Raw genomic sequence first — 26,428 nt, forward strand, 5'->3', positions numbered from 1 at the left:
TCTCAATCCATCTTCCCATCAAATCTGACCCACTGAAGAAAAGCCTCACCACAATTGGATGCTGCCACTACCATGTGCGATAGTGGGGATGGTGTTTTCAGGTTGATGTGCAGTGTTAGTTTTCCACCAGACATTGCATTTGCATTTAGCTCAAAATGTCTTGTTTTGGCCTCATCTGACCAGAGCAACTTCTTCCCCATGCTCGCTGTGTCCCCTGCATGTTTTTTTTGTCAAACTGCAAACGGGATTTCTTATGGATTGTCAAATATGGCTTTCTTCTTGCCACTTTTCCATGAGGGTGAGATCTGTGGAGTGTACAATTAATAGTTGTCCTGTAGAAAGATTCTCCCACCTCAGCTGTTATTTCTGAACCACCTCTCCACCTCCTCCAGACTGACCATGGGCCTCTTCACCGCTTCTCTATTTAGTGCTCTCCTTGCTTGGGTTGTCAGTTTAGGTCAGTGTTTCCCAAACTCCAGTCCTCATGGCCCCCAACAAGTTATGTTCTCAGGATTTTCTTACTATTCAATAGGTGATGGAATCATTATCAAGACATCACCTGTGCTATATTAAGGAAATCCTGAAAACATGACCTGTTGGGGCACCACTGGTTTAGGTGCACGGTCATGTCTTGATAGGTTTTCAATTGTGCAATACTCCTTAAATTTTTGGATCATGGATTGAACATTGATGTGTGAGATGTTCAGAGCTTGGGTAATTTTTTTTATAACCTAACCCTGCTTTACTCTTTTCTACAACTTCATCCCTGACCTGTTTGGTGTTTTCTTGGTTTTCAGTATGGTTCTTGATCCCTAATGTTTTTAAACAAACCTCTGAGGCTTTCTCAGAACAGCTGCAGTTATACTGAGAATAAATTACCCACAGGGGGACACAATTTACTAATTAAGTGACTTATGGAGGATATTGGTCACTTTAATTTAGGGATATCAAATACGGGGTGCTGAATAAAATCATACAATTTAAGATTTATATTTTTAACCCCTTCACACATTAGTAATTTTCCAATCCACCTGCACCTGTTGGAGGCAAACATTGGCTGATCAGTTAAGCCAATATGTACAATGAAAGATGCGGGCTCGGGATAAGAGCCTGCATCAAAGTCAGGGAGCCGACACAGGATGTACCAGTATGTCTTATGTCGGTAAGGGGTTAAAATATTTAGAAAATTATCATTTCCTTTACACTTCACAAATATTTACTATTTTGTGTTGCCATATCACATAAAATCCCAATAAAATACATATAGGTTAGTGGGTGTAACATGAGAAAATGTGGAAAAATTCACGGGGTATGAATACTTTTTCAAGGTAGTGTACTTTGGCAAAGCTGCTGAATTCAGTTATTGTCTGATATCAGTGCTACAGACAATAGACACCGGTATCAGCAATGGAGAATCAGCACTGGACCAGGGAAGAATGAGTAAAGAGGTTTTTGGGCACTTGGGGAACAAGGAATTTCCGAAACTGGAAAATCCACCCTAATGTAATAGAGGAGTAAGGCTATGTGCCCACGCTAGAATGTCCCTGCGGATTTTTTTGCCTGAAAATCCGCGACTTTCGCGGCAAATCCGCACCCGCGGATTTGCCGTGGATTTGCCGTGGATTTACCGCGGATTTGCCGCGGATTTTGATGCGGATTTTTTTTTTTTCCCATTCAAAGCCAAAAATCCGCACCAAATCTGCACCAAACAATTGACATGCTGCAGATTTTTCCGCATCAAAATCCGCGGCAAATCCGCCGCGGAAAAATCCGCAGCATGGGCACAGCATTTCCAAAATGCCATTGAAATGGCTTGGAAGTGCTGCTGCTGCAGATTTTCGGCAAATCCGCGGTAAATCCGCGGCAAAATCCACGGTAAATCCGCGGTAAATCCTGTAGCGTGGGCACATAGCCTAAAAGTATTGCAGCCATATACCACACAAAAGCACAGCTACTGTATGGGGAATGCAGACAGTACCAATCCTACTGAAGTCCTGGTCACTGACGGCACCCAGAGGTCCCAGTGCCACCATAGTAAACCACCAGTATTATGAGGACACATGTTCTCTGAGGGCAATGCGACAGATTTTGTAATGGGGCTCCGTAGCTGTAATTTATACCTCCGTTGGCAAATGGATCAAATACCAAATTTTACTTTGCTCAGTTCTCTCGTTTACAGGCTGATTCAGGAGCGCCAATGGAGTCATCCATTTTGTGGCTTCATAAATATTAATTCATCGAGAACCTGAAACCTCATGAATATAAAAACCTTATAAATATTAGTCAGGAAGGGGCTTCAAAAGGTTCCTGACATCCTTGATAAGTCAATAGTATAAATCCCTCTCCTGTGTTTAGGTGATAGGTCAACGTTAATGACAGCAAGTTTCTACAAGATTAATACATGAGAAGCATTAACCTAGCTCCATCCTTTCCACTCCAGAATATCAATTACTCCCAATTACTCTAATTTATAGAGCGTTACATGAAGGGAATATATATGTCCATACATTCTATAATACATGAACATTGCGGCCATGTTCAGCTTGAGTGACATTCTCTCGGGTACAGTAGATGTCTTTTGTTCGACACAATGCCAGCTACGAGATTGTTGATTTATGTTGTAGTTTTGGCCACGTCATCGAAAAGTATCATTACAGAAATTTCATTGTTTTCATTTGATGGCAAAGGATAACAATGGCAAAGTTCACCACTACTTCTCTCTTCCCAAAGAATAACTTAGGGTAAGGTTAATAATCATCTACTTGGACATGGATATTTTGACATCACTCATCATTATTTTCATGAAATAAGTTAAAGGTTTGAAAGAGCTGTCTCATGAAGAGAAACCCTATCCATATGTTTGATTGAGGCATATAGACATCATAGATAAAGCCTATACTACTGTCACACTTGCCAAGCATCATGAAGGTTGTACATATGCGTTGAGACCTATGGTCGTCTGACACACAACAAAAAATACAACAAACAAAGGGAAAACAGTAACAACAGAGGGTCTTGGAGCTAGTGAGAGAGGTTGATGGGACACCTCCTATCCTCACCTACAGCTGGCCCTACTCTCCTTGCCAATCCCTATACAGTCTCCGCAACTGTCGCCAACAGGAACCTGAGACCCTGAAAAGCCCTGTAAATGCCCTGGCTAGTGAGAGGCAGGTGAGGTTCACTAGACCCACCCCTGCTCTTATAAGACACAAGGGAGGGAAAGACAAACTGGGGAAACAGCAACGAAAAAAGGATAAAGTCCAAGTTCAGGACAACTCCCCAGCAGCATTTTCCTAAAGACAGCCAGAGAACAATGAGTTTATGTCTTCAGCAAGGACTGCTGGGAAAACACTACTACTTAAACCTGAAGGGGTGTGGCTACAAAGCAGTTGTAGTGGAAATTCTCTGCTGGGAGCTGCTAGTAACAAAACTGACAGTAACTCATTAGATCCCAAAGGAAATTAAACTATGTTTAAATATAGAGCCTAAGATAGTAATGAACCTGTACTAGTCGTCAAAGATAGAGAGACAACCGTAACAACTACCTTATATAACCCAGAACATAGAACCAGTCTATAAGACCTAATACGCTCTGGTAGACCCATTCAATCCATGCATTACATAAACAAAAACCTCAAGAGATATACCAAAACATAAGCAGCTTCCCAAGTCAGTAACAGCCATTTCAGACCCATTCAAAAAGGGGTTGTCTTCATGAGACAACCTGTTTAAGACATATTAGAAAAACCTAGTTACAGATGTGGTCACCATCATTGGCACCCCCTAAATATTAAGCCTAACATGGAACATATCTTCTTAAATAAGTGTTGTCACAGGGGGGTGTTATTAATCATGTCCTGGCATTATTTCAAAGACGAAAATCAAACTAACCTGTGAGTAAATAGAAATGATGCAAAGATCTTTGGAGATAGACTAGTACCCTTTAGACTGCTAGTGCTTGCTGAAAACAACATTCTTGGTCTGCTTAGGCAATTCTTCTCTCATGAGTCAAGTAAAGTCATGTGGGCACTGATGAGGTGATGATACTTAAAGGGAACCAACCAACAGGATTCTCATAGATAAAGTAAAGTCAGTGCTATACTTGGCCTAGGATGCTGAATGTAAGCATACGTTTTGTTCAGAGAGTGGATGTTTTATTTAAAAAATACAGTATGTGTAAGTAAAGTTCCAGTGCACTGCTATTTGATTGACAGGTGCAACAGGAAGGGAATATGTGGGTTGGGTTTTGATATCTATTCCCTCTCCTGTCTGCCTGGCTGGCCCTGGTAGATGTTGACTCTAACTTCCAAATATCCAGTTAAAAATGTGGAGCCCAAAACTGAGTTTCATATTCTAGATGTGTACGCTAAGGTTGGAAAAAATGGGTCTCTAAGTGAGACACATCTCATTCTACTCTGTTGATGTCCCTGGTTTTGATCTGCGCCCTGAGTGGGAGATCGATCTGTTTGTCGCACCCAGTGAGGTACAGGACTGGGGGCTGAAGATCCGGAGTATTACTGAACAGAGATGAGGAGAACCTACTACATCTCTGAGCGTTAAGGAGGTGGACACTATCAGGCTTTTACTCAGCGTTGTGCCACAACAACGTGAATAGGTGAGTGGGTATTTTTCCGACCATTTTTATTCACTTGTTAGCTACGAATCATACATAGGGAGCACTTTCCTTTTTCTTTTATTTACATTCTAAATGTAGCCCTACAAGTGATTTATAGAGGGTAACAATACGTTGGGATTACGTGAGGTTATCCCTTTTTTAAACACCCTAAAATCTTGTTTGCTTTTGCAGCTGCTGCCTGACATTGAGTGCTGCTGCTCAGCTTACTGGTAACCAGAATCCCCAAGTCTTTCCATGTTCTGCAGTCCCAAGTATATTTCCATTTAATGTATATGCAGCAATAGGATTACTCCATCGTAGGTGCATTACTTTACATTTATCAACATAAAATCTCATTTACCAAGTGTCTGCCAAATCTGACATCTTATCCAGGTCATTTTGTCATATTGTACTATCAAGGTCCATTTTTAATATCCTACATAGTTTGGTGTCATCAGCAAAGACTGACACTTTATTCTTAATCTCATCCACAAAATCATTAATAAAGAGATATTTATGTTTATCCCAAAATAAATGTGTACATTTTAGCCCACTTACACAGTGCCGAATATCCTTATCTCTATTGTCCCACAAGCTCATGTGCTCTGTAGCGGACTATGAAGACGATACGGCAAGATTGGGGACTTGGAATCCCCATTGCCTGAGACTGATAATTAATGGCACTTTACACGCTGAGATATCGATATCGCTAGCGAGCGTACCCGCCCCCGTCAGTTGTGCGTCACGGGCAAGTCGCTGCCCGTGGCGCACAACATCGCTAACACCCATCACACATACTTACCTGCCTAGCGAGGTTGCTGTTGCTGGCGAACCGCCTCCTTTGTAAGAGGGCGTTTTGTGCGGCGTCACAGCGGCGTCACTAAGCAGCCGCCTAATAGAAGCGGAGGGGCAGAGATGAGCGGGTCGAACATCCCGCCCACCTCCTTCCTTCCTCATTGCGGGCGACCGCAGGTACGAGGTTGTTCCTCATTCCTGCGGTGTCACACATAGCGATGTGTGCTGCCGCAGGAACGACGAACAACATCGCACCTGCAGCAGCAACGATATTTGTAATTAGAACGACGTGTCAACAATCAACGATATGGTGAGTATTTTTGATCGTTAACGGTCGTTCCTGCGTTTCACACGCAACGACGTCGCTAACGAGGCCAGATGTGCGTCACGAATTCCGTGACCCCAACGACATCTCGTTAGTGATGTCGTTGTGTTTAAAGTGCCCTTTAGACCCTAGTAAATGTTAGATCTGGCTTAGCTGACCATAATATAATATAGTACAGAAATGTCTAGCTATAACCCATGGCACCACTTAAAACCGAATTGTTCTGGCTTCTAGATAACCATTCAAGTCTTATGACATTTTCCATTATGATCCCCAACATCTTTTTATTGCCTCATATATTCCTACATATGCCAATTCATATGGTATGTGGTACAGTAAACAATGATCTTACCATCTTTATTTCCAAGTGTGTGGTCGTTAGGAGGTCTCAAGGATTGAGATGAATATCCTCCTAAAATCCAATCAAAATTGTCGGCTATTGAGTTTTTCCACCCGCACATGCCATTTTCAAACGTACATGAGGTCCCGCATTGTATTTCGTCTGTATTATCACCGCAGTCATTTATGAAGTCACACAACTTTTCTGGTCTGAAGCACTTTTTATTTTGACATTCCAAAAATCCTACCGGGCAATTATCTGGGAGAAATAAATGTAGAGTTAGGTACCTAAATGGTAAGCAAATCTGGCCAAATGGACTTATCTTACAACTGGTGGAGAATAAAACCACTAATGGTTTCACATCCCAGCTAATCAGGTCAGACTCTGAAGTCAGAAGGTCCTACCTTTCCCGGGTCTGTGCTTTGGAGAACTTGGGGCAACTGCAGAGGATGGAAAACATTCATTTGAGAGAACAATGTCATCCAGAGCTATATCTGCTCTTTGATCTCGGCCAACTTTCCCTTCGAACGTGATGTAAAAGTCTTCACCCATTCTATGGAGTGGTAGCTCTTTTCTCTGCCAGAAATTTCCCTGATCTCTGGTCAAGTTTAAAAGGAGATTCTGTCGCCCGCTGACTGTTACCTGATATATAGTTAGTGATCCAATGCCCTCACCATACATATGGAAATAAAAAATTATCTGCGGAAAAGAAGAGAACCACATAGTACAGAAGAAGGAACTAGTTAAAATGTTATTATTTATTATTACTACTTAAACATAGATAAACTGAGAGATTTTCAATTTTGTTTTTTCCTCTTCCTCCAAGAGCCAGAACTTTTATACTGTATTTTTTGGTCAAAATTGCCTAATGAGGGCTTGTATTTTGTGGGACGAGTTGTACTTTTGAATGGCACCATTCATTATGCCCTATGTGAGGACTTGCTTTTTTGCGGGACGAGTTGTACTTTTGAATGACACCACTCATTATGTCGCATGTGAGGACTTGCTTTTTTGAGGGACGAGTTGTACTTTTGAATGACACCACCCATTATGCCCCATATGAGGACTTGCTTTTCTGAGGGACAAATTGTACTTTTGAATGACACCATTCATTATGTTCCATATGAGGGCTTGATTTTTTTACTGGGCGAATTGTACTTCTGAATGACACCATTCATTCTGCCCCATATTGTACTGGAAAACAGAAAGAAAATCCATGTGCGGTGAAATTGCAAAAAAAAGTGCAATTCAACAATTGTTTTTTTGTTTTTTATTTACCATATTCACTCTATGGTTAAACTGACCTCTCATTATGATTTCCCAGGTCAGTACTGGTATGTAGATACCAAACATGTATAGTTTTACTTTTATCTAAGTGATGAAAAAATGTACAAATTTGTCCAAAATTTTTTTTTGCCATTTTCCGAGAACCATAGCAATCTCCTTTTTTGGGATCTGAGACTGTGTGAGGACTTATTTTTTGCAACTTCAGCTGACGTTTTTAATTATACCATTTTGAAGTGGATGCAATGTTTTGATCGCCTATTATTGCATTTTATTGCATTGTTGCAGCTACCAAATAGCCAGAATTCTGTTTTTTTTTTTATTTTTTTTCTCTCACTGTGCCTTTAACCAGTCAGATTAATTTATTATATAGTTTGTTAGATTGGGCATTTCTGAATGCAGTCACACCAAATATGTGTTTATTTTTTATTGTTTTATTTTCAATGAGGCAAAAGAGAATGATTTGAAAAGTTTTGTTTTTTTATTTTTTCCTATTTTTGAAAACTTATTTTTTTACTTTTTATTGATTTTGATAGAACCCTTAAGGGACTTAAATCCTGCACTGTCTGACCGCTTCTGCTCTTCAGACGATGCTTCAGCAGCGCTCTGAACAGCAGAAATCCTGACGTCCTGGGAATGTCGGCACTCAGCCGGCATTCACAGGAACTTCGTCATGACAGCAACAGGAGTCATCATCAGCTGACCCGTGGCTGTCATGACCCATTGGCACTCCATGATCATGTCAGAGGGGAAAGGTACGCTCCCTGCCGGAGAACATTAAATCCCGCTGTCAAATCCACCTGTGCCTGTCAGCTGCTCATGTCGGCTGATCAGATCAGCCGACGAGTGAAGAAAAATGTGGGCTCAAGCCATGAAAAAATAGACACAGCCTTGGATTTACAGGTATGTCCAAGGTTGTGAAGGGGTTAATTGGGTTGTCACCGTATTGTAATCGTAAATTAGCCCCTGTTTACTGATTACAGGGGCTCCAACTATTGGGATCCCAAAGATTTGGGAGGGAGCAAATAAGTACTTAAGTGTTGATAGAAAAAGTAATTGTATGGCTCTTGTAAGAAGAGGTCTAAAAACAGAAGAGCAAAGATGTCTGAATTTTGTCTTTCTCTCAAAATTTTGACTTTTGGCTCCAGAATTCTATCAAATTTGTTATTGAATTAATTTGATCAGGCTGCCCTAGTGCTTAGTGATGGCAGATCACATATCCCATATTCCAATACATATGCATTTATTTTACTATCTGGACATATTTATCTCTTGTACTATGCATAGAGTTGCGACAAATCATAACTTTTTAGATTTTAATTTTGCTTTGTTTTAGAAGTTCCTGATCTCTCGGAGGTCAAGCATACCGTACAGTTTCTGCTCCATTTGCTTATCATTGGTCCAGAGAGCTTGGCACTCATGCCGGATAAATGTGGAAACGATCCTTCTATGAAAATATAGAACCCATATGGGTTTTGCAGAGTGTGATCGGTCACTGGACCAGTGCCAACTGTCGGGGTGCTCCCAGCTCGGATGTTCCAGTCAAAATCATCGGTAGTGTTCTGCCTCCAATCACAAAGATCAAACTCGAAATTGCAGCGTCCAAGATAGGAGTCTAAAGAGTACAGATGTACAAATGAATCAGTGACATTCACTTCAGAACGTAAAGCATCTAAATTAGGGATGATCGAATACCTCAAATATTCGGCTTCACAAATATTTTCCGAATAGGTCGCCGATATTTCGACTATTCGAGAATATTCGATGCGCAATGTAAGTCTATGGAGAACCGAATAACAACTATTCGGAACTATTCGGGCTTCCCATAGACTTATTGCGCATCGAATATTCGCATAACGGCGACCTATTCAGAAAATATTCGCGGAGCCAAACATTTGAGGCATTCGATCACCCCTAATCTAGATGGAGTAAAATAACATAGTGGTCCTACAAATATTTATACATGTATTTATTTCAGTTATTTGGTTATCAAAATACATTTTGTGGGATACAAATGTTCTATTTTCTTTTCTTTTTTTAGGATATTTTGATACTTCTTAAAGTATTTAGTGTTCAAGGTAAATTATATATTTTTTTTCTTTATTTTTTTCACTATTTTTTTTTAAAAGTTCTTTCTTTTTTTCACGTCAATGTCACACAAGAGGTCGTAAAAGATTGCTAAAAGACAGTTAGCCTATATATTATTTAAACTATTTTCCAGTGGAACCGGGGCATCCATATGAGATTTTGCCACCAGGGAAAAATCGCCCCCTGTGGTTACATCACGCAAAGGCAGCACTCATTAATTACACATATGACAAAAGCTATGTTTCTTGTAGGCATTTTTCGTGGGCAGATCAAGAAGGCACCATGGGAGGGCATGTCACACAAGTTGTGTAAAGGAATAATATTGATCTCAAGCCAGTGCTGTGGAGTGATTTAGCCCTGAAAGAATTAGGATTAGTTTAGTTTAGTCCTTCAAGAATTACGGTAGCTGTGCCTGAAAAGCATTGGATGAGTGCAGGGGCACTGAAGATGGCCACATCCAGTGATCTGGTCACCTTCAGAGCAGCACTTGTAAGGCCTATTGCAAAGAGCTTGTTGTAAGCACTGCTCCTTCTCTAGGAAACCAGCCAACCTATGCAACAAATATCTACAGTTAGGTCCAGAAATATTTGGACAGTGACACAAGTTTTGTTATTTTAGCTGTTTACAAAAACATGTTCAGAAATACAATTATATATATAATATGGGCTGAAAGTGCACACTCCCAGCTGCAATATGAGAGTTTTCACATCCAAATCGGAGAAAGGGTTTAGGAATCATAGCTCTGTAATGCATAGCCTCCTCTTTTTCAAGGGACCAAAAGTAATTGGACAAGGGACTCTAAGGGCTGCAATTAACTCTGAAGGCGTCTCCCTCGTTAACCTGTAATCAATGAAGTAGTTAAAAGGTCTGGGGTTGATTACAGGTGTGTGGTTTTGCATTTGGAAGCTGTTGCTGTGACCAGACAACATGCGGTCTAAGGAACTCTCAATTGAGGTGAAGCAGAACATCCTGAGGCTGAAAAAAAAGAAAAAATCCATCAGAGAGATAGCAGACATGCTTGGAGTAGCAAAATCAACAGTCGGGTACATTCTGAGAAAAAAGGAATTGACTGGTGAGCTTGGGAACTCAAAAAGGCCTGGGCGTCCACGGATGACAACAGTGGTGGATGATCGCCGCATACTTTCTTTGGTGAAGAAGAACCCGTTCACAACATCAACTGAAGTCCAGAACACTCTCAGTGAAGTAGGTGTATCTGTCTCTAAGTCAACAGTAAAGAGAAGACTCCATGAAAGTAAATACAAAGGGTTCACATCTAGATGCAAACCATTCATCAATTCCAAAAATAGACAGGCCAGAGTTAAATTTGCTGAAAAACACCTCATGAAGCCAGCTCAGTTCTGGAAAAGTATTCTATGGACAGATGAGACAAAGATCAACCTATACCAGAATGATGGGAAGAAAAAAGTTTGGAGAAGAAAGGGAACGGCACATGATCCAAGGCACACCACATCCTCTGTAAAACATGGTGGAGGCAACATGATGGCATGGGCATGCATGGCTTTCAATGGCACTGGGTCACTTGTGTTTATTGATGACATAACAGCAGACAAGAGTAGCCGGATGAATTCTGAAGTGTACCGGGATATACTTTCAGCCCAGATTCAGCCAAATGCCGCAAAGTTGATCAGACGGCGCTTCATAGTACAGATGGACAATGACCCCAAGCATACAGCCAAAGCTACCCAGGAGTTCATGAGTGCAAAAAAGTGGAACATTCTGCAATGGCCAAGTCAATCACCAGATCTTAACCCAATTGAGCATGCATTTCACTTGCTCAAATCCAGACTTAAGACGGAAAGACCCACAAACAAGCAAGACCTGAAGGCTGCGGCTGTAAAGGCCTGGCAAAGCATTAAGAAGGAGGAAACCCAGCGTTTGGTGATGTCCATGGGTTCCAGACTTAAGGCAGTGATTGCCTCCAAAGGATTCGCAACAAAATATTGAAAATAAAAATATTTTGTTTGGGTTTGGTTTATTTGTCCAATTACTTTTGACCTCCTAAAATGTGGAGTGTTTGTAAAGAAATGTGTACAATTGCTACAATTTCTATCAGATATTTTTGTTCAAACCTTCAAATTAAACGTTACAATCTGCACTTGAATTCTGTTGTAGAGGTTTCATTTCAAATCCAATGTGGTGGCATGCAGAGCCCAACTCGCGAAAATTGTGTCACTGTCCAAATATTTCTGGACCTAACTGTATATATATAATTGCCTTATTCTGTCTGTCTGTCTGTCTGTCTTGCTCCAAAATTGTGTCACCGTGACAGTGTCGTTAGAGTGACAACTGTCGGATTGGCCACTGGGCTCGGCCTGGCCCCGCCCCCCCAACGATTGGCTGCTCGCCTCGGCCTGGCCCCGCCCCCCGCATGGATTGGCCGCTCGCCCCGACCCTCCGCACGCATCGACCGCTCGGCCACGCCCCTTCCCCCGAATTCAAACGAAGCCCTGACTCCCCCAGCCCAGACATAACTTTGCGATGCTGGGATCGTGACGGAGCCGGTGTACGCTGGTAACCATGATAAACATCGGCTAACTATAGGAAGCGCTTCCCTTAGTTACCCGATGTGTATCATGGTTACCAGCAAACACCGGCTCTCGGTACACATGTGCAGGGAGCCGGCATACGTTGCGGTCAATAATGAAGTGTCATGCAGCGGTGAAAGAGTTAAAGACACTGCAAGACACTTCATTATAGGCAGCGGGCACCCCCAGAAGAGAGAAGACAGAAGAAAGAAGACCCCGCAGTCATACTCACCAGACGCTGACCGGGAGCAGGTGAGCGCATCAAGGTCCTGCAGCGGCAGAACACACACACACGCACACACACATAAGAACAGACACACACACATCAGATCACACTCACTCTCACACACCCCTCAGATCGCATCCACACACTCACAACATCTAGTGATATCGCTTACTTCTCGGCGGCGATACTGTGCGTGCAGTGACCTTCCAGGACCTGCCGGAGGATCACATGGCCGGAAGCATGTGGTATCTCCGGATGTTGTGAGTGTGTGAGCGCGTTTGTGCGATATCGTCAGTGTGTGTGTGCGTGTATGCGATCGGATGTGTGCGTGTATGCGATCGGATGTGTGTGTGTATGCGATCGGTTGTGTGCGTGTATGCGATCGGATGTGTGCGTGTGTTCTGATGTGTGAGTGTATGCGATCGGATCTGTGAGTGTCAGGAGAAGGCAGAGGAGCACGGCGTGCAGCACAGCTGCTGGGAACCGCCCACCGGAGGGCACAGGGAGAAGTGGGGTGTGAGTGTATGCGATCAGATGTGTGCGTGTATACTGTCTGATGTGTGACTGTGGAGCACGATGGGGAAGTGCGCAGCATGGGGGATGGAGCACGATGGGGGGTGCACAGCATGGGGGATGGAGCAAGATGGGGGTGCGCAGCATGGGGGATGGAGCACGATGGGGGGGTGCGCAGCATGGGGGATGGAGCACGATGGGGAGTGCGCAGCATGGGGGATGGAGCACAATGGGGAGTGCGCAGCATGGGGGATGGAGTACGATGGGGAGTGCGCAGCATGGGGGATGGAGCACGATGGGGGGGTGCGCAGCATGGGGGATGGAGCACGATGGGGGGTGCGAATCATGGGGGATGGAGCACGATGGGGGGTGCGCAGCATGGGGGATGGAGCACGATGGGGGGTGCGCAGCATGGGGGGATGGAGCACGATGGGGAGTGCGCAGCATGGGGGATGGAGCATGATGGGGGTGCGCAGCATGGGGGATGGAGCACGATGGTGGGTGCGCAGCATGGGGGATGGAGCACGATTAGGGGTGCGCAGCATGGGGGATGGAGCACGATGGGGGGTGAGCAGCATGGGGATGGAGCACGATGGGGGTGCACACCTCCCCCAAAACACACACACACTACCACCACGCGCACCGCACAACACACCACACACACACTGGGAACCACAAATACCGGCCTACACAGACACCCACACACAGACAACGCCGCACACACACAACACCCAACACACAAACACCGCAGCATATATAAATATACGCACATACCGCGCAACACACACTGCACATAACATACCTCCCCCCAAAACACACACGCACTCCAAACCCACACAAACCGCGCAACACACACAGCACCACACATACACAATGCTGCAGACACACAGCGCTCCACAAACAACGCAACACACACAACACAACACACAAACAACACCGCTCTCACACACCGCCCACACCCAGACAACACCCAGAACATTTACAGTGCCCTACACAAACACTGGCAACTACACACAACAACATCTATATATATATATATATATATAACAAAAATCATACATTAACTACACAATAAATTCTAGAATACCCGATGCGTTAGAATCGGGCCAGCTTCTAGTTATATAATATCACTGTCACCTCTGCTGTACTGCCCCTCCCCCCATACTGCCTGTTGGGAGATGTGTCAGTAATCACATTAATGTCTCTTTTGCTCAACTTGTACTCACTCTACCCATAGAGCAGTGCAGGGTGTCATTACTTAGATCTCACATAGGAGGAGTCCAGAACAGGCATCTCCTGTGTGGGATGTAAACAGCCTGATCTCATTGCAAAGATTACAAGTTGCCTGAGAATAGCAGACAAAAGTGTTATTACTGACACATCTCCAGACAGGCAGTAGGAGGTGGCCAGATTAACCCACTCCTAAGATGTTTATATATATTGTCCGATGTGTTTTATATTGCATACATCATAATGGCTGTGTTTTAGAAAACAAATGTCTAAAGGGTACTTTATACGCTGTGACATCGTTACCGAGATATCGTCGAGGTCACGTCGTTAGTGACGCACATCCGGCGCCGGTAGCGACATTGCAGCATGTGACACCAATGAGCGACGATCAACGATCACAAAATCGTTCAAAAACGGTGATCGTTGACACGTCGCTCCTTTCCTTAATATCGCTGCTGCCACAGGTACGATGTTGTTCGTCGTTTCTGCGGCACCACACATCGCTATGTGTGACACCGCAGGAGCGACGAACATCTCCTTACCTGCCTCCACCGGCTATGCGGCAGGAAGGAGATGGGCGGGATGTTACGTCCCGCTCATCTCCGCCTCTCCGCTTCTATTGGCCGGCCAATTAGTAACGCTGCAGTAACATTACTATGACGCCGAACGCACCTCCCCCTTGAGGGAGGGATTGTTCGGCAGTCACATCGACGTCGCTGACAAGGTATGTGTGTGTGACGCTGCTGTAGCGATAATGTTTGCTACGGCAGTGATCAACACATATCGTTACAACGACGAGGGTGGGTGCAATCGCATGCGACATTGCTAGCAATCGCTAGCGATGTCACAGCGTGTAAAGTATCCTTAAGAGTTGCTGTGTCGGCACTGTACCGTGATCGATATGGCCAAAAGTTTAAAGTGTTTCAATTGAAAAATGCATTTTAGTATTATGTGTATTTTATAGTAATGTAAAGTATCTGTTATGTGATTAATGTGTTAACAGTGTAATATAAAGTATAAGAATGTTAGCAGATGAGGAATAAAGTAAGTGAAGGTTTCAGTGTGTAGCAGGTACTTCCCGGTTGTGGGAACAGAGAGCCAGGATGGGAGGAGTGTCAGAGAGCCAGAGGGTTGGCTGGTGTGACATGCCTGGGAGAAGTTAGTTCTGCAGTGGGGTTCCTGCTTGGTAACTTGAGCCCATTGAGGAACCCGGAGGTATCCTCTAGAGATGAGCGAACTGGTCGTGGTTCGGCTCGAGGTCGGTTCGCCGAACGGGGGTCCCGTTCGAGTTCGGTTCGTCGAACGTTCGACGAACCGAACTCGAGCCAATAGGCTATAATGGGAGGCAATCACAAACACATAAAAATGCATTATAAATGTACACAAACAGTTAATAAACATTGCCATAACACTAACCGGTCCTCGCGATCCCTTCTGCACTCTGTCTCCTGCCGCTATTCCATCCGATGATCGCTGAATCCTCCCGGTGACGGCACTGCCAGCAGAGATGCAGGACCTATCGTGACGTCAAAATAGCCATGTGACCAGTCACGTGGCTATTATCTCATTGGCTACAGACTGGTCACATGACTATGACACGTCATGTAGGACCTGCGAGTGCATCTCTCCGGTACACGGTGCACATATGTGTATCGCCGTGTACCGGCGACATGCTCTAGCACACGGTCGACTCCCCGTTCCGTTAGGGACCGGCTGACACAGCCGGTCATTAACGGAGATCACCGTTGCCATAGCAACGCAGTTAGCGGTGACGTCACCGCTAACCGCGGCTCCGAGAGCACCGTTGCTATGGTAACGCGTCTGTCAGCGTTACCGCTGTTACCGCTGACAGCCAGCAGCACTGATCTCTCACGGAGTGAAGGCTGCACGCTGCTTCCCGATTGTAGTGAGGATTGTAGTGAGGATGAGGTTCCCCAGCCCCAAGTGATGGGCTGGTGAACCTCATCCTCACTACAATCGTCACTACTACTACACTAGAAAGAAAGAAGACAGAAGAGCAGGATCGTGGAGGGCTGACAGGGGGTAATAAAGATGGAGTCTCTAATGTGTCTGTGTATTTATTTCTATTAAAGTATTTTTTCTCTGTGTGGTGTTTTTTTTTAACCCTTTATTGGAGATTCTTAATGGCCGGGTCAAACGTGCCTGACATTAAGAATCTCTGGCTTAATACTGGCTAGTAAAACAAAGCCAGTATTAACTCATGATTACCCAACAAGCCACCCGGCTCCAGGGCTGTTGGAAGAGTTGGATACAGCGCCAGATGATGGCGTTTCTATGAGAGCGTCATTTTCTGGGACGGCTGCGGACTGAAATCCGCAGCAGAGGCGCCCAGAAACCTCGGGCTAACCTGTGCTGCGGATTCCAATCCCCAGCTGCCTAGTTGTACCCGGCTGGACACAAAAATGGGGCGAAGCCCACGTCATTTGTTTTTTAATTATTTCATGAAATAAGTGAAATAATTAAAAAAAAAACGGGCTTCCCTATATTTTTGGTTCCCAGCCGGGTACAAATAGGCAACTGGGGGTTGGAGGCAGCCCGTGGCTGCCTACTGTACCTGGCTAGCATACAAAAATATGGCGAAGCCCACGTCATTTTTTTGGTGGGCAAAAAAATTCTGCATACAGTCCTGGATGGAGTATGCTGAGCCTTGTAGTTCTGCAGCTGCTGTCTACTCTTCTCCATACAGACAGACAGCAGCTGCTGAACTACAAGGCTCAGCATACTCCATCCAGGACTGTATGCAGAAGTTTTTTGCCCCCTGAAAAAATTATGTGGGCTTCGCCATATTTTTGTATGCTAGCCAGGTACAGCAGGCAGGTACGGCTGCCCCCAACCCCCAGTTGCCTATTTGTACCCGGCTGGGAACCAAAAATAAAGGGAAGCCCTTTTTTTATTATTTCATGAATTTCATGAAATAATTAGAAAACAAATGACGTAGGCTTCGCCCCATTTTTGTGTCCAGCCAGGTACAACTAGGCAGCTGGGGATTGGAATCCGCAGCACAGGTTGGCCTGAGCTTTCTGGGCCCCACTGCTGCGAATTGCAGTCTGCAGCCGCCTCAGAAAATGGCATTTTCATAGAAGCGCCATCTTCTGGCGCTGTATCCAACTCTTCCAGCACCTGCCTGCTATACCTGGCTAGCATACAAAAATATGGCGAAGCTCACTTCCTTTTTTTGTAGTTTTTTGGCAAAAAAAATAAAAAATGCTTCCCTGGATTTTCCATTGCCAGTGAAGGTAACACCAAGCAGTGGGGGTTAGCAGCCAGTAGCTGCTTGGATTACCCTTAGCTAGCAATACAAAAAATGCAGCGGGAGCCCAAATATATTTTTTTTAATTATTTATTTAAATAACTAAAAACAAAATGGGCTTCCCTGTATTTTGATTGCTGGACATCACAGTGCTGTAAAAATAAATCTTTAAAAAAATGACGTAGCGCTCCGCGGTATTTTTGATTCTCAGCGCAGATAAAGCAGACAGCTATGGGTTGCCACCCCCATCTGCCTGCCGTTACCTTGGTTGGCAATCAAAATACAGGGAAGTCCATTAATTTTTTCTATTTAAAAAATAGTTAAAAAAAAAAATGACGTTGGGTCCCCCCATTTTTGATAGCCAGCTAGGGTAAAGCAGACGGCTGTAGCCTGAAAACCACAGCTGGCAGCTTTACCGTGGTTGGGGATCCAATGTGGAGGTCCCCTCAGGCTCTTTTTTATAATTATTTTATAAATATTAATAATTACACAATAAAAGTAGGGTCCCCCCCAAATTGGATCACCAGCCAAGGTAAAGCGGACAGCTGTGGTCTGGTATTCTCAGGGTGGGAAGGTCCATAGTTATTGGGCCTTCACAGCCTAAAAACAGCAGGCCGCAGGCACCCCAGACGTGGCGCATCCACTACATGCGCCAATCCTGGCGCTTCACCCCAGCTCATCCCGTGCCCTGGTGCAGTGGCAAACGGGGTAATAAATCGGGTTGATACTAGCTGTAAAATAACCTGAGATCAAGCCCAGCAGTTTGTGATGTCATGGCGTCTATTAGATACCCAACATCATAAACTGTCAGTACTAACAAAAAAAAAAAATCGACAAAAGAAATTTATTTGAAAAAACAGTCCCCAAAACATTTCCTCTTTCACCAATTTATTGTAAGAAAAAAAATAAAGGGGTCCCACGACGACTCTGGACCGTCTAGAATATGGGGGGGAGACACTCAGGGAATGTATCCCCCATTTTCTAGGAGTGCGGACCCTTCATGTGAGGAGTGTGGGTGCAATGAATCTGCACTCACTCTTCTCGGGTCCACAGCAGCAGAGTCCATGTCGTAATGGTTGCTACCAAAGCTGCAATGCCCTGCTCATGAGGTAAGGGCATGCCTAATCAGGAGAACTACTGTAGAGGAAGCTCTGCTCACTGGTATTTAGGTGCTCAGAGGTAATAATAGATAAAATTAGTGAGTAACCTCGGCACTCTAAATCTCCCAGACTAAAGCTGGTGTCACACATAACGACGACGACAACGACGTCGCTGCTACGTCACCATTTTCTGTGACGTTGCAGCGACGTCCCGTCGCTGTCGCTGTGTGTGACATCCAGCAACGACCTGGCCCCTGCTGTGAGGTCGCCGGTCGTTGCTGAATGTCCAGCTTCATTTTTTGGTCGTCACTCTCCCGCTGTGACACACACATCGCTGTGTGTGACAGCGAGAGAGCGACGAAATGAAGCGATCAGGAGCCGGCACTGGCAGCTGCGGTAAGCTGTAACCAGCGTAAACATCGGGTAACCAAGGGAAGACCTTTCCCTGGTTACCCGATGTTTACGCTGGTTACCAGCCTCCGCTCTTGCTGCCAGTGCCGGCTCCTGCACTGTGACATGTGGCTGCAGTACGCATCGGGTAATTAACCCGATGCATACTGTAGCAAGGAGAGCAAGGAGCCAGCGCTAAGCAGTGCGCGCGGCTCCCTGCTCTCTGCACTGTGACATGTAGCTGCAGCACACATCGGGTTAATTAACCCGATGTGTGCTGCAGGAGAGCAAGGAGCCAGCGCTAAGCGCGGCTCCCTGCTCTCTGAACTGTGACATGTAGCTGCAGCACACATCGGGTTAATTAACCCGATGTGTGCTGCAGGAGAGCAAGGAGCCAGCGCTAAGCGCGGCTCCCTGCTCTCTGAACATGTAGCACAGCGACCTTATGATCGCTGCTTCTGCTGTGTTTGACAGCTAAGCAGCGATCATAACAGCGACTTACAAGGTCGCTGTTACGTCACCGAAAATGGTGACGTAACAGCGACGTCGTTGTCGCTGTCGTTTAGTGTGACACCAGCTTAAGTCAGTAAGTCACAACGGATAGTAATGCAAAATCACTCTTTATTGGTCCGTATTAAGAAAAAAATTTTTTTCATAAGCATATATGTTTTTGTCCAAAACAAGTTACCAATGACGTTTCGGCCTGAGCCTTCGTAAGATTGGACATATCTGCATGTAATCATGAAAAATGACAATAATCAATATCACATAAGAGTGAGAGAACAATAACATAAACTCGAACAATGTAGAGGTACAATTGGGATGAAGCAACAAAATTGCAACACAGCAAGAAATGAAACACATGATACAAATGTCATAATACAGTACAAGGACAATATAGTAATGACAAATATGGGGTCAGAGTAGGCTTAGACAGCTCTGGTACGAAAGAGATGTCAATCATAAAGTAACATGTGCAGTAGGTGTAGAGCTACACTATGCATGGCAGAGCTAATGGGTAGACCGACCATAGAAAAAGAACGGAGAAAAAGTGGAGAAAAAGTGGAGAAAAAATGGAGAAAATGTGGAGAAAAAGTGGAGAAAAAAATGGAGAAAAAGTGGAGAAAAAGTGGAGAAAAAGTGGAGAAAAAATGGAGGAAAAAAATGGAGAAAAAGTGGAGAAAAAGTGGAGAAAAAGTGGAGAAAAAGTGGAGAATAAGTGGAGAAAAAATGGAGAATAAGTGGAGAAAAAGTGGAGAAAAAGTGGAGAAAAAATGGAGAATAAGTGGAGAAAAAATGGAGAAAAAAATGGAGAAAAAGTGGAGAAAAAGTGGAGAAAAAATGGAGAATAAGTGGAGAAAAAATGGAGAAAAAAGTGGAGAAAAAGTGGAGAAAAAGTGGAGAAAAAGTGGAGAAAAAGTGGAGAATAAGTGGAGAAAAAATGGAGAATAAGTGGAGAAAAAATGGAGAAAAAGTGGAGAAAAAGTGGAGAAAAAATGGAGAATAAGTGGAGAAAAAATGGAGAAAAAAGTGGAGAAAAAGTGGAGAAAAAGTGGAGAAAAAGTGGAGAAAAAATGGAGAATAAGTGGAGAAAAAATGGAGAAAAAACTGGAGAAAAAGTGGAGAAAAAGTGGAGAAAAAGTGGAGAAAAAATGGAGAAAAAAATGGAGAAAAAGTGGAGAAAAAGTGGAGAAAAAGTGGAGAATAAGTGGAGAAAAAATGGAGAAAAAGTGGAGAAAAAGTGGAGAAAAAATGGAGAAAAAGTGGAGAAAAAGTGGAGAAAAAGTGGAGAAAAAGTGGAGAAAAAGTGGAGAATAAGTGGAGAAAAAGTGGAGAAAAAGTGGAGAAAAAAATGGAGAAAAAGTGGAGAAAAAGTGGAGAAAAAGTGGAGAAAAAAATGGAGAAAAAGTGGAGAAAAAGTGGAGAAAAAGTGGAGAAAAAGTGAAGAAAAAGTGAAGAAAAAGTGGAGAAAAAGTGTAGAAAAAGTGGAGAAAAAGTGGAGAAAAAATGGAGAAAAAAATGGAGAAAAAGTGGAGAAAAAGTGGAGAAAAAGTGGAGAAAAAGTGGAGAAAAAGTGGAGAATAAGTGGAGAAAAATGGTGACTAAGTGGAGAAAAAGTGGAGAAAAAGTGGAGAAAAAGTGGAGAAAAAATGGAGAAAAAAATGGAGAAAAAGTGGAGAAAAAGTGGAGAAAAAGTGGAGAATAAGTGGAGAAAAAATGGAGAATAAGTGGAGAAAAAAATGGAGAAAAAGTGGAGAAAAAGTGGAGAAAAAGTGGAGAAAAAATGGAGAAAAAAATGGAGAAAAAGTGGAGACAAAGTGGAGAAAAAGTGGAGAAAAAATGGAAAATGAGTGGAGAAAAAATGGAGAAAAAAATGGAGAAACAGTGGAGAAAAAGTGGAGAAAAAGTGGAGAAAAAATGGAGAAAAAAATGGAGAAAAAGTGGAGAAAAAGTGGAGAAAAAGTGGAGAATAAGTGGAGAAAAAATGGAGAATAAGTGGAGAAAAAATGGAGAAAAAAATGTAGAAAAAGTGGAGAAAAAGTGGAGAAAAAGTGGAGAATAAGTGGAGAAAAAGTGGAGAAAAAGTGGAGAAAAAAATGTAGAAAAAGTGGAGAAAAAATGTAGAAAAAGTGGAGAAAAAAATGTAGAAAAAGTGGAGAAAAAATGTAGAAAAAGTGGAGAAAAAATGGAGAAAAAGTTGAGAAAAAGTGTAGCACCCTTTGGTGCCTTTCATGTGGCACTAAGGGGTGCTTAGCTTTGTATTTAGCCAAAAAAATGAAAAAAAAAATGACGTAGGGTTCCCCCTAGTTTTGTAGCCAGCTAGGGTAAAGCAGACGGCTGCAGCCTGCAGACCACAGCTGGCAACCTCACCTTGGCTGGTAATCCAAAACTGAGGGCACCCCACGCTGTTATTTTAAATTAAATAAATAATTAAAAAAAAAACCACGTAGGGGTCCCCCAAAATTGGATCACCAGCCAAGGTAAAGCAGACAGCTGGGGCCTGATATTCTCAGACTAGGGAGGTCCATGGTTATTGGACTCTCCCCAGCCTAAAAATAGCAGGCCGCAGCCGCCCCAGAAGTGGCGCATCCATTAGATGCGCCAATCCTGGTGCTTCGCCCCAGCTCATCCCGTGCCCTGGTGCGGTGGCAAACGGGGTAATATATGGGGTTAATACCAGATGTGTAATGTCACCTGGCATCAAGCCCTGGGGTTGGTGAGGTCAGGCGTCTATCAGATACCCGACATCACCAACCCAGTCAGTAATAAAAAAAAAATAGACGACAAACACATTTTTATTTGAAAAAACACTCCCCAAAACATTCCCTCTTTAACCAATTTATTAGAATGAAAAACAAATCCAGGTCTGGTGTAATCCAAGGGGTTGCCATGACGATCCACACTGTCCCAGTCAATGAAGAGCAGGATGTTCCCCATTGGCTGGGAGAGCAGTGCAGTGACCTGAGCTAACATCAATGGGTCAGCCCAGGTCACTGCAGGGCATGACAAGTGCTGCTGTCAGCGAGGTACATTACCTGCGCTGATCTCCTGCACACTGACAGCCCCTGTCACTGAGTTCAATGACCGGCGCCTTCACACCAAGTATCGCGAGAGGCCCGTGACGTCACCGCTAGTCAGTCTCGGGTCGGAAGCGAGAGGTGATGTGACAAGCGGCGGCCATGGAGGACAGTGACAGCGCTGAGGTCGGGATGGCGGGACTTCATCACCGCAGGTAAGCCGAGCGGGACCATGTGTGTGTGTGTGTGTGTGTGTGTACGTGTGTACAATACATGCCGCGGGCAGGAGGGGGCGGAGCAAGCTGAGCGGGGAAGTGTGGGCTTCCTGCACGTAACTAGGATAAACATCGGGTTACTAACCAAAGCGCTTTGGTTGGATACCCGATGTTTATCTTGGTTACCAGCTTGTGGCAGGCTGCCAGCGATGGCTCCTGCACACTGTAGCTGTAAAAAGCACTGCTTTTTGCTGCTAGAACCGTTCTCGAACGTATCTAGAACTATCGAGCTTTTGCAAAAAGCTCGAGTTCTAGTTCGATCTCGAACAGCCCCCAAAATCACTCGAGCCTAGAACTGGAGAACCTCGAACCGCGCTCAACTCTAGTATCCTCCAAGTATCTGCAGCCTACAGCTCACCTCAGTTTGGACGTAGTGAAGCCGTCCGAGGCAGCAATTGAACACGGGTAGCTGTGGAGACGAGTGCGGGGTTAGGTAAAGGCTTAAGGCCACTTTACACATGTCGCTGCCGATCGCACCCGCCCCCGTCGTTTGTGCATCACGGGCAAATCGCTGCCCGTGGCGCACAATATCGCTAGTACCTGTCACACGGACTTTTTCCCAGCGACGTCGCTGTGGCCGGCGAACAGCCTCTTTTCTAAGAGAGTGGTTCGTGCGGCGTCACAGCGACGTCACACGGCAGGCGTCCAATAGAAGCGGAGGGGCGGAGAGCAGCTGCATGAAAGATACGCCCACCTCGTTGCCGGAGGATGCAGGTACGGTGTTGTTCGTCGTTCCTGGGGTGTCACACATAGCGATGTGTGCTGCCTCAGGAACGACGAACAATCTGCGTCCAAAAGCAGCAACGACATTAGGGATTTGAACGACGTGTCAACTATCAACGATAAGGTGAGTATTTTTGATCGTTGGCGGTCGCTCGTACGTGTCACACGCAACAACGTCGCTAGCGAGGCCGGATATGCGTCACGAATTCCGTGACCCCAATGACATCTTGATAGCGATGTCGTTGCGTGTAAAGCGCCCTTTAGGTTTGTCAGCTGGAAGGCTAATTCCCAGGCAGCACGCTAGGCAGAAGATGGGAACAGTGGCAGCAGAATGGAATAGGAAATGCCATGTTTGTCAAAAAGGTTGAAGATCAAATATATTGTTCCATGTTGTGTTGTAAAGAGACTCTCTGTGTGATGTGTTGCCCGGCCACGTCTATGACTGTGACCGGCTGAGGGGAGGTGGACTCTCCCCTGAAGACTGAAGTTAAGCGGGCTTTACACGCTTAACTTCGCAAGCGATTGAACCCACCCCCGTCGGTTGTGCGACACGGGCAAATCGCTGCCCTGCCGCACAACGTCGCTTACCCCCGTCACACGGACTTACCTACCCTGCGACGTTGCTCTGGCTGGCAAACCGCCTCCTTTTTAAGTGCGGCGTCACAGCGACGTCACACGGCAGCCATCTAATAGAAGCGGAGGGGTGGAGATGAGCGGGATGTAACATCCCACCCACCTTCTTCCTTCTGCATAGCCGGTGGAGGCAGGTAAGGAGATGTTCGTCGCTCCTGCGGTGTCACACACAGCGATGTGTGGTGCAGCAGGAACGAGGAACAACATTGCTAATAAAAAGAAAACGATTTTTTGTTTCAGGACGACCTCTCCGCGGCAAACGATTTTGACCGCTTTTGCGATCGTTTAAGGTCGCTCATAAGTGTCACACACTGCGATATCGTTAATGACGCCGGATGTGCATCACAAACACCGTGACCCCGAAGATAATTCATTAACAATATCGCAGCGTGTAAAGACCCCTTAAATGTTGCCCCCCCTTCTGTCTGTAGAAGGATATCAGAGCCCTGTCGGCCCAGCGTTTACTCTCCTCTACATGTCTACCAACACTAACTCATGCAGGAGCTGAGACCAGGAGATCAGAACTGTATCATTACATCTTACATACTGAGAAACCTGCTATAAGCTATGGTGGGGTCGTGTTCTTTTTCTGCTGTGTTGTTGCCTGCTTATGATTGGTCAGCATCATACAGGGGATTAAGTACACACCCCCATGAAAAATTATCTGATAACACTCACTTAGGCTTGAAGAAAATTAACACACTAGGTTCCAAATACTTTTATTGCTAATATCTTTGCAACGGAGAGATGAAATAAAAAAAAATAAAAAAAATTACTCCACTCTACAGCCTCTAATGCATTCTGTGTCTGGTTCAACATGACAAAATTAGTGAAGGGTCCTCTTTAAAAAAAGATTCATATTTTCATCAGATGACAGCAGAAAGTCACACAATATACTGTTTGTGCTGGAAGTCAATCTTTTCTAATGTAGTTCATTGAAATATGTCAATCCTGTACTGTACAATATGGGCTCCCGTTCAATCTACTCTACAATGTTATTTTATCAAAGAAAATTTAATCCAAAAAATATGATCAGCAGAAATGTGAAAAGGATGCAACATTGAAATAAAGATAAATCTCTAGACGTTTCTGTATGCAACCCTGGAAATTATAGGTTAGGTCACTGTCACTTAGCTAGATTTATTATGAGGAGGACATGTGGTCAGATATTGAAATCACACTGTCTTGCATACTAAATATGTAGGAAATATACTCACTGACGTCTCATATATACTGTAAAGTCACGTTTATAGAACTTAACCATAGTCCATAAGGTCCTGTTCTATGGAGTCATATGTATTCTGTAACTGTATACCGCCATGTTGTGCCTACCATATTACGGAGGTATTCTTCGTTAGAAGCAATTTCCTCAATAGGACATTACAGTAGATATAAAATGTCAAAATATATATATTTTTTCTGTTAAATGTCACAAAAAACTATCTAGTATTATTGAACAGTGTTTGGCGGTTTAGTTTATAAATTATTACGACAGTATTAAATGAGAGCTGGATGGCTCTATATGTTGGGTGTTTTAGGGACTATTATTTCAAAACTGCATGTTACTTTATTGTGAGCTGAATGTTGCAGTATTATTTTGACTACTTGCTATTTTTACATAGTTTTTCTTTATAAGCCTTTGTTAAACCATCATGTAGTGCCAAGTGATAATGCCGCCATATACAGCCAATGTTAAACCACCAGGCACTTTTTAAATGTTTCACAGTGTTGAAATAATACCATCTAAAACACTCGATATAATACTGCTGTAATCATTCAGAAATTAAATTACTATATAGTGCCACTATACAGTGCCTTGAAGAAGGATTCATATTAATTTTCTCCCATTTTTTCCACCTCTAGATATGCAAAGCTGGTATAGACATACCCCCTAAAGACTTGCAGCAGTAATTGCAGCGAAAGGTGGTCCTATAAAGTATTGACTCAGGGGGGCTGAATACAAATGCGCCTCACAATTTTTCGTTTTATAAGACGTACCCCAAATTTAGAGAAAAAGAAACGTAAAGAAAAGATACTGGGTCAGTCTTATTGTCACAATTCCTCGGTGCAGAGCATCTTGCACACTAGGAGATGCTCTGTTGTGTTTTCCTGAGCACTGAGCTGGCAGGTTGATTAACAGCACAGGATTCCATGCAGGTTCTGGGAGGTGCTGATTGCTCAGGTGTTGCACCTTCCTGGTAATAGCTCTTCTTCTTTACTGAGCATGCTCTCCCAGAACCTTGCCAGTCATACATTCTGGTTCAGTTGTTGTGCTCTTGGCCTGTGTTCCTGCTAGTGTTCTGATCTATTGTTTTTTGACCACATCTCAGTTTACTCCCTTAATCTATTACACACCTTCCTGGAATTCTGACTCCTGGATTGTGACTTGACTTCACCTCTGTTTACTCCCTGAATCCATATGTGTCCTTCTGTTACCAGACTCCAACTTTCCTGACTACTCTTCTGTTTTTACAACCCTTAAGTAGTGAATGCATTAAACTTATAATCTGGTGGTGTCTTACCGGGGGGGGGGGTGTCAACGGTGGTGGAGCAGGG

The 26,428-nt window shown here is 44.1% G+C and overlaps 1 protein-coding gene across 1 annotated transcript in view; it reads right to left on the minus strand.

Moving 5' to 3' along the window:
• MALRD1 (MAM and LDL receptor class A domain containing 1) overlaps positions 1 to 26,428 on the minus strand; it is a 746,310-nt gene that overhangs the window by 292,796 nt on the left and 427,086 nt on the right. The window contains exons 25-27 of the mRNA XM_075315583.1: positions 8,727 to 8,974; positions 6,480 to 6,774; positions 6,088 to 6,333 (exon numbers count right to left, since the gene is read on the minus strand). Coding sequence (XP_075171698.1) covers positions 6,088 to 6,333; positions 6,480 to 6,774; positions 8,727 to 8,974 — 789 coding nt within the window. The remainder of the gene's footprint in view (positions 1 to 6,087; positions 6,334 to 6,479; positions 6,775 to 8,726; positions 8,975 to 26,428) is intronic.

This window comes from Anomaloglossus baeobatrachus, chromosome 6 (genome assembly GCF_048569485.1).
Source record: "Anomaloglossus baeobatrachus isolate aAnoBae1 chromosome 6, aAnoBae1.hap1, whole genome shotgun sequence".
Classification (NCBI taxonomy): domain Eukaryota; kingdom Metazoa; phylum Chordata; class Amphibia; order Anura; family Aromobatidae; genus Anomaloglossus; species Anomaloglossus baeobatrachus.